This window comes from Amaranthus tricolor, chromosome 8 (assembly GCF_026212465.1).
Source record: "Amaranthus tricolor cultivar Red isolate AtriRed21 chromosome 8, ASM2621246v1, whole genome shotgun sequence".
Classification (NCBI taxonomy): domain Eukaryota; kingdom Viridiplantae; phylum Streptophyta; class Magnoliopsida; order Caryophyllales; family Amaranthaceae; genus Amaranthus; species Amaranthus tricolor.
In genome coordinates this window covers 20,365,580-20,375,309 of record NC_080054.1, presented here as the reverse complement: position 1 = coordinate 20,375,309, position 9,730 = coordinate 20,365,580, and the positions used below count along the sequence as shown (strand labels likewise).

Sequence of the window (9,730 nt, the reverse complement as noted above, 5' to 3'; positions counted from 1 at the left end):
AAGAAATTAATTTTTTATAGCAAATGTAACATTAATAATCCAACTTATTATATTCATTTGCTAAAAATAAATTTACCTTCTGATTATTTTTAATAATTTCACTTATTACATATTTGCTAAAAATAAACATACCTTTTGATTATTTTGAATACTCTCCCCTATTGCATGTATTTGTTGATAATGTACCCAATCTATATACTTCATAAACTAGGGTTTTAATAGCTTTTTTTTTTTTTTGAAATATGGGTTTTAATAGGTTAGAGAAGCTTCGAAAGAAATCTGAAATTTTACAAAATAAGGAATCAAGAATGAAGATTTAAAGACCTTTAATCATTGAAATAAGATTAATACTTCATAAGATGAATTATTTAACTTTTTTACGTATATGCGCAATAGGTAAAATTATTTTACAATTATTGAAAGATGAATTTTATTTTAATGGTTAAACAATAAATTGTATTATTGATTTTCATTTCACCATTTCATAGTGGGAGGAAAAAAAAATCATTGCTTGAATAAAAAATTTGTACAAACAAAAAAACAATTCCATAATAGCGATAGAATTGTACATTTATACGACTATTTTTAATTATCCGTCTACGGAGGAATATATATATGATGATGTACAAATGCTATTTTTGTAGTTAAAACTATTTACAATACTGGGTCAAAAATAGCCGTCGAGAAGAATAATACAGAGCCTAAACATAAGAGGATATACAACTAGAAAAAATGTCATCACTTATACCTTAATAAAAATGGTGCATGATCCAGCCAGTAATCTAAGTCTATCGAGCTAGCCCGTGGGTAATGAATTTACCAAAGAATTGACAAAATTTGAAGGAAAGACAACATGAGTGTGCTAGTCCAGAGGTTTAAATGAGATAAATTTTGTTCGAAAGCTGATGAACTCCCGGCCATATGAGAATCGTTTTGTTTTATAGCTTGAGGTTCAATGGAGGCTATGGGAGGAACCTTTTGGGAACCATGAGGACTGATGGGAAGCATGCTCGAGTCCGCTGCTTCGTTACCTGGAATTAGAATCTCGTCAATGACATCGCACAAGCGAATAAAATTTTTGCCAGTTTCGATAAGCAGATAAGCGAAAAGGCCTTGTATCAGACAATGTAGATTAGCAGAAAAGAGGTAAATGAAACAGCATAATAACTGCACAACAATAGGTGAAAGTTTGATTACTCCCTATCCTCTTAACATATGCTTGCAGAAGAAAAAGGAGAGGCGTTTGTTACTTACAGTCTGATGCCTTCCAGCCCAAGACCTTTTTTTCACGATCAAAAACCACACGATATCCAGTCATGAAGTTCTCTGAAAGTACATGGAAATATAGTGAAATGACTCGTTTTAGGACAAGATCCAATGGCTATGCTGTATTGATCTATATGACTATATTAACTGTGCATTTGCAGGTTTGCAAGAATTGTGGGTGAGGTAATGAAAGCTAGGGGTGTGCATAAAACCCGATTTGAAGTATTCAGTATCCGACTTGGATCACACTTTTTCAGATCCGAATATTCGGATCGGATCAGATCCGATATCCGGTTTTACACAACCCTAAATTGAAAACATAACATTATCTAAAAAACAAAGACACAAGTTAATTTGTAAGCTGTTTTGAATCCGAGAGACAAATACTTAGTTTTCTTTTACAATAATCTAGTGTATCGTTTCTTTGATAATTTGAAAGAACACAAGAAAACGAGTTTTTCTCTTATAAACAAAAAAGAGATGAGAAAAGAAAGGTATACTTACGGCCAATAATATTTACGACTTCACTTTTGACAATTCCCAAGCAATAGAAGTCTCCTGACTGAAGTTCAGGATAACATAGTTCATTACAACAACAAAATCTGGAAACTGGAAGAAATAACATACTGCAAAGAATTACCATAAGAGAAACTGTCACTACTGGATTAGTAACATAAAATTGGTCTCCACCTTCCATTGTCAGATTGATAGGGGGCATGTTCAAGCGACTTTGGCTTGTGCTGCAATTTTACGTATATTCAGCGCTTCATATGAAGGTCAATACAAAAGGCACTCAAGCAATGAAGGGTTGATGCTTGATACTCACCTTAACGCATAACAGTACTCGAAAGGAATATCAGATGGAGATGCAGCTCTATGATCATTTACCTGGGCATCAAACTGCACAGAGAGATTTATTATTCTTGCGTTTCCACGTGGTGCTCTACTTGGAATAACTAGTTTTTCAACAACTTACATTTTCAGTGATTAGAGAATAAGCAGGATCATCGAGGTATGTGAACGACGTGCCAGAGTCGAAAATAGCGTAAAGATCATCAACACGAGAGGCAATCGTTCCCACCTTTATCTGTGATATGCTAATATTGTAATGTGGACTGGAAGGAAATTAAAAAACGAGAGGTCAGATATTCATTCTTCAAAACAGCAACGATTAGTGTAGGCAAGCTAAGAAAGTCGAAGAAATTACTGACTTTATCTTTCTAAGATTTAGTGGTGTTTCTTTTTGATTTGAGCTGCCTTTATCTCCAAAAGTGATTCGTCCTATTCCATCAGCTCCAAAACACATGGAGAAAGAATCTGCAGCAACTTTCTGACTAGATAACATGCTAGGCAACGAGATTTTATCCAAACCAAGACCGAGTAAGCCATTAGGAGCTCCACCATCCAAAAATGAACCAGTCTCAACCTTGCCACAGCTGCAACATAAGTTCAGCACTATAATATTACCACTAACATAATCCAAGCACACAAATAAAATTTCACCAAACTTTAAAACCAATTAGAATGCCAGCCATTCAGCCATTCCTCTAAGGTACTTTGAAGTCCTTTGTACAAGCTATCACATGTATCAGATTCAGATGAACTAAAAAGGACACTGATATCAAAAAGTAATTTTTTACAAGGAAAGCAGACATTTGAAACATTGTGAAACGTATGTACTCAAGTTCATAACTACTGAAATGATATCAGTGGGAAAGGAAACATTAACTTGTTTCAGATATTATAGATTAACAACATATCTTGATGAATAATTAACATGCAACTAGTTACATGTTGATTTTGTATTGTGGGTATTATATATTCCAAAGTACAAACAATACATCAAACTTTCCATGGCGACTTACCCAAAAGGAATTTTAGCTTCAATAGACTCAGAAGGATTATCATCCGCAGTTAGATGCAACACATCCTCAACTAAATACCCAGAAGACGATGTGTTGGAAGAGAGATAAATGACTCTGTAGGGACATGTACTGGATGAAGCTGGACAGCTTGTTTTATGTGCACAAAGAGGACTGTCGCATTGAACTACCCTCCCTGAGGATGATGTATTGAGGCTGTAAATGCTGAATTCCAACTGATGCACCAAAAAATATATAAGTAAAGAAGTCATTAGTGACAAAGGTCATCACCAGGACTAACATTTGTAAAAGAGATGCATTCTCTTAGGACTTAACAATCCAATTCCACAAAATACATTGTTTCAAAAGAAAATTTTCAATTAGAGGATAGGTGATCACTTTTCGATTCGGATAAACTTGCCTATCATCCTATCAGTCTATCCTTTCTATTGAAACCTACCTGGCTGTTCCAAAAAACAAAATTGCACTCGCCTGAATGAGAAGTTGAATCTAATAAATTTTAGTACAATGTACATGAGGTTTTAAAAAAAGCGGAAAAAATAGAGATATTAGAAATTTCATAAAATTGGATTTTCATCATATTTTTTATCAGCTAAACTTCAATTTCATCCTTGAACACTTAAATAAGATGGCACCTGACCACTAAAATCAGATCAAATTAGCGGAACTGTATGGAATCACCATATCCAACTTGCACATAAAAGATTTCTTTAAATTTGTCCTTGAGTATTATACAATGATTAACATTGACTCACTGAGAGATAAAGACTCGTATTCACAAATTTTGTATTTAACTTCAAACTTGGATTGAAATCCTTAATCCCAATAATATGGGGTTGACTGCATGCACCAACACAAGTCAACATATAAACATTTGTTGCTAACTTGGGATTGAAAAACATTGCAATAAAATTAATATTGACTAATTATCCCATAGCATTCAATACCAACCATTATGAGTGTTGATAACGCTAAGGAGATCTAGATAAAACATTCAATTACTCCAATGCTACTAAGTGGATACACCTAGGGTGGGGTTTGAAAGAGTTGGATGTACGCAACCTTAACCTCATTAATGATAAAATAACAAAAAAGTTGTTTTAAATTGACTCTTGGTAACAAACGTTATGAGCAACTGCATATAAATAAAAAAGTGCACATGGATTAATAAACCATTTTATTTAAGTCCATCATAATCTGATACCAAAAAACTATCAATTTTTGGCCCCATCGAAATAACAGACATACTAGTGAGATCTAGATAAATTGAAGAATATACAACTTCATTCCTTGTTGACAAGGATTATACAAAATAGAATGGTAGCCGTACATAGCTTGGCTTAAAGAATGAAAAAACCATACTCCACCAAGTAATGTACCCACATAGATGCGTTGACAAGTCCATGGGATAGTGAATATTTGACTGTGGTTGTAGATTTAATTTTGTCAAGCAATCATCTAATTGTAGCTTTTGTTTTGACAGATATATACTATACAAATCAAAACAGGAAAAATCCCATGCCTACACGGCAACTAAATTACCAACATACTTACGAGGAACATATACCCTCCTCATACAACAACAATGCAGAATTCACTACATGAACCAATATATCATTTTTAATGGTCGTCCATATAAATTCTTCTTTTTAATTCATTTCAACTTTTTAACATCTCAACGTCCCCATACCGAGCCAAATACTTTACTCTAAATGAGGGGTGAATAAGACTTGAACTGGTGTACTTCACATCTCAAACACTCAAGATCATACAAAAATGGAATTCTTTCCTTTTTCTTTTCCCCAATTTAGGACTTAATAAAGGGTTACTTAGAATCCAGGTGCGTATGAGGACATGAGAGTACAAATCCTAAACAGAAAGTGATAATTCACCATCCACAGTATGTTTTAAGTAAGATGGATATTAAAGGGGTGTTTAGTTTGTGAAAATTAACAGTTCGAAACTGAAATGAAAACGTGTTTCCCTATCTTGAATTTCGCAAAAGAAATCCATTAAGCACAACCAAACATTCCTTAAGAACCACAGATACAATTCTTAAATTCAACATGACTGATTCAGGTACAAGCTACAAAATAAGACTAGAGATACGATAACGCAATTAACAAAAGATCTAACATTAGAGAATTTCTAAGTAAATTATAGAAGTACCGAATCATTTTGAATTTCAACCCCTTTGACACACTTGACGCAGTCACAAGGCAACCAAAAAAGGTCACTTCCAGTGTCTAACGCCACCAGAAACGATGATCCTGGTGTCCCCATCGTCACATTTGCATAATGCAAGCTGTAAAATACGTCCACATTGATATCTTTAATTATATTGGTTAAAATTCTAAGAATTTTACACTACTTGAATTAATGATAAATTTTCATCTTCTTCATCCTAATAGGGCCGGATACGTAAACCATGAAAACATTAGTAGTACTTAAAAAGCCTAATTAACACTATATAATGAAAAATCATACACATTATTTCTAGGAAAATTTACAAAGACCAATTTTTATTAAAAAAACACCTTAAAATTTTTTTTAAAAAAATAAGAAATTTTTTATTAAAAAAAACACCTTAAATAAGTTTTTGGTGACTTTTGTCAACTTTCAGACGTTGACTATGCCATTTGAGCTTAAAAGACAACGTCTGAAAGTTGACAAATGGCATAGTCAAACGCCTGAAAGTTATAAAAGTCACCGGAAATTGATTTAAGGTTTTTTTTTAATAAAAAGTATCTTGTGTTCTTTTTAAAAAAAAAAAATTTTAAAAGGTGTTTTTTATAAAAACTGGTTTTATTTGATGTTTCTTTGCAAATTACTCTTATTTCCATTATAAAAAAATATGTATTAAGTTTCCAATTAAATCAATATATAGTAAAAGAAAGTTTATTTTAATTTTAGAAAAAAAAAATTGTTTTCCTCATATTATGAGCCTTTATAACGTATTTATCCGTTGAAAATTCGATATTCATAATTGCAACTCAAAATTACATTCAAATTTACAGTAAGCTATGTAGAACTAGAAATCGATACCAGTACTTCTATTAATTAAAATTGATAATAATTAATTTAACGCATGATTTAATAATAAATATCTAATTTCATGTCCGTTTAAATTACCTATATCCTAATCCTGTAACTAAAATAGAGAGAGAGGAAGAGAGAGTACAATCCAAAGAGACTGATGCGATAAGTTGTATTTCCATTGGAGAAGGTGAGTGGAGTTTGATAGTCACCGGAATTTGCTTTCAACCGGCGTCCATGAACAGCAACATCACGGCTAGCTAAGGCGGCGTAGTATTCAATACTACCTTTTTCCGGTAACTTTTCACCCAAATCAAGAATCCGGGTAACTGGATCCGAGAACCTATGGTGGAGTTCGAACCCGAATGTTTTGTAAGCTTGAGAGGGTCGGGTAGCCCAGCCCAATATGAGAACGAATAGGAGAATGACAGGTATGGAGTTGAAGATAAGTGTTTGTGTAAAGCTATAAGTAAAGGTCATTTTAAGAGAAATGAAAGACAAATGGAAAGGGAAGAGGAGAAGAGGATTCTAAATGATTCTGAATACTTTGGGATTGAGAGGATATAATACAAGTAATGAATTAATGTTAATGGTTTGGTGCAAAACTAAAGACTAAAGTGGTGGCCTGGTGGGACCTTTACTAAAAGCGGTCACCTTCTTTAGCATTTGAACATGGGAGCAAACATTTTAGTTTTGAGAAAATTTACTTAAAATAATTTCAATTATCACTTATTGGCCATAAATAATTCTAACTATTATTTTTTTTATAATCTTAATTATCACCACACTTTGTTTATAGCATACCCCTCCCTCTTATTACCGGTTACAGCCAGTTAAAATTATATCGTTGGTATCTTTTTGCGCCTTTTTTCTATTTAAATGCTTCTTCGTCTTCCCCATTACTCCTCCCTCAATTGATGAACCTTAAAACTCCAAAAAATTAAATTTAAAATTCAAAATTTTGCTTTCTCTTCCGAATTCGAACATTATCTTTCTAAGTTTTCTCTCATCCTTGCCATTTCCATTATACTCTCATCAATATTCACCCTTTTCAACCCAACCTCAAATTGCATGCAAGTCGAATTCATATAAAATAGTATTCATATTTAACTTCAACCTTATTCACTACTAAATCATCTAAATAAAACCAAGAAATCAGATTTGGATCAATTGATATGTTACAACATTGACCACTAAAATAATCTAAGTCATTATTTGTCTATTTGAATTTATCCCCCAAATTATTTCTTAGCAGATAATTATCAAGTGCATAATCCTAAACTAAAAATAAGGAAAGAAAAAAAACAACATACAAAAAAAAATCAAAAATAAGAGATTTAAAAACAAAAAAAACTAATTCCAAACAAATTAAGAAAGGGAAAACAAACATACCATTGAAGGACCTCAATCCTACAACTTCAATTGATCTTCTATGCTTTGATTAATCTTTTGTGCTTTGAAAGATTGGATTTTTAGGGTTAGAAATTTAATTTGGGGGATTTGATTTGGGACTATAGAGGAAAATAGGTGTGAAATTATGAAGGGAATTAATGGGGAAAGTACCTGAGTACATGAATTAAAGACTATAACAGAACAAAAAAAAAGAAATTAAAAACATTTTTACCTATTGTAACCGGTAATGAGAGGGAGGGTTTGCTATGAACAAACTATGGTGATAGTTGAGATTATTTTAAAACAAGTGATAGTTAGGATTTTTTTCTGGCCAATGAGTTATAGTTGAAATTATTTTGAACAAATTTTCCTTAGTCTAATTATAATCACCTTAAAATGTGTCATTAATTATTTGATTTGAATTAATAGGTGTTTGTAGAGATGACAATAGATCGGAATTGGATCGAATTTTACAATGATTTTGATCTGAATAAAAGTTGGATTTTTTTTCACCTGTATCTCTGACTTGGACTTGATTTTCAAATCCTCTAACTTTGCTCGGACTCAGATTCTCGGACCTCGGTGGAATCAAATTATAACCTTTATGAAAAAATATTATTTTTTTAACAGTATGTATATTTTTGATAACAACAACTTTCGAATATGTAGCTATTTGCAAATTCTACTTAACATAAAAATATTTATTAAGCTTTTGTAAATGATTGTTATATGTACATAGATTTCTACATTCAATATTTTGGATGTTTGAATGAGATTTGAGTACAATATTTAAAATTAGATTAATTATAGTCTTGTGTATACTTATTACTTAAATATCTCGTTAATCTGATTATACGTAAATATAATGTTTAAATAACCGTGGATTAAAATTTTATCAATGTTCTAGACTGGTTTATCTAATGATGTTATTGGCCCATCAATCTTTTCAACCATTAATCAAAATTGTTTAACTTGTTTAATGTAACTTTGTTTTATGATTAATTTTTGTAATACTTGATGGATGGAAGTTGTTGAACTAAGATTCTTTAACCTACTTTCTAATTCATTAGTTAGACTTGGAAAAATCTTAGATTTGTATAACTGTTAATTATTGATTTATTGTTGATTACATTTGCACAACTATTAATTCTTAGATTTAGCTTATTATTTTGTTTTATTGTTGATTACATTTGCACAATTGTTAATTCTTGATTTAGGGTTTCTATTTTAATTTTTTTCTAATTCAATTTAGGGCTCTAATGATTGATCTTAGGCAAAAACTTAACAGAGTTATTAATTTTATACCACAAGCGTATGATGTAAGTGTAGCTAGCGGGTCGAACACTAGGAGTCTAGACTAATTTAATTCGCCCCATTATAATAAATACACAACAAAGAATAAAATTTGTGGAAGAGTTATGTCTAAGATTACTAAAAACTTCATATATATGGTTGTAAGATGTATAACTAAAGGTCTAAGATATCGAGAATCATTCAATTCGCATATGGATATCAATTGTTTTTATTATTTATAAACATGAATTCTTAAGTTAGTTAAAAGTGTTCTTATTAATCTCAAACTTTCGTTATAATTATTAACTATTGTTTTGGGCCTTATCAATTCAATCCTCAAACTTTGATTATATTGGTTGAGTTAATCTACTTAGATAACCAACAAACTTCAATTGATATCACAACAAAGGATTCTTAATGAATATATTGAGTTCTTAGTTGATGTTTGGATTCAATATAGTTTCCATAAAATTGGATATTGATAAGTTTGATAGCAATTAGAACTTTAGCTTGTGAGAAGTTAAGATGAAGGCCCTTCTTACTCAACATTAGTGATGGGCATGGGTCTTGGACCCTAAGGGTCTAGACTCGATCAGACCCTAATTTTAAGGGTATGGGTCCACTTATTGTTGGATCCTATGGATCCGGGTCGGATCTGGGTCCATGACCTTAAGGTCTAGTTTCGGGTTCGGGTCTACACGTTTGAGACTCAGATTTGACCCATTGACCCATTTACATCTTTTTTAAAAAAAATAATATTAGCTATCATGTGTATTTAATTGTTTGATTTGAAATTTTTGTTATATATATTTTTGAACATTACGTGATTTAAAACTTTGTCGGTTCATGTAATTTAAAAT

General features: G+C 31.7%; 1 protein-coding gene across 2 annotated transcripts; it reads right to left on the bottom strand.

The window, feature by feature from the left end:
• Positions 1-223: 223 nt before the first annotated feature.
• Positions 224-6,760, bottom strand: LOC130820270 (aspartyl protease family protein 1-like). 2 transcript variants are annotated; one of them, XM_057685584.1, is made up of 10 exons: positions 6,331-6,759; positions 5,319-5,454; positions 3,132-3,364; positions 2,478-2,702; positions 2,243-2,381; positions 2,093-2,166; positions 1,907-2,006; positions 1,771-1,828; positions 1,255-1,326; positions 224-1,031 (listed from the first exon to the last, which is right to left on the bottom strand). In XM_057685584.1, exons 1-10 carry the CDS (start codon positions 6,663-6,665, stop codon positions 817-819), a joined length of 1,587 nt encoding a protein of 528 aa, XP_057541567.1. In that variant the 5' UTR covers positions 6,666-6,759; the 3' UTR covers positions 224-816. The 2 variants fall into 2 exon arrangements, with proteins under 2 accessions (XP_057541567.1, XP_057541569.1); XM_057685586.1 differs by having other exon boundaries at positions 1,026-1,167; positions 6,331-6,760.
• Positions 6,761-9,730: the final 2,970 nt, after the last annotated feature.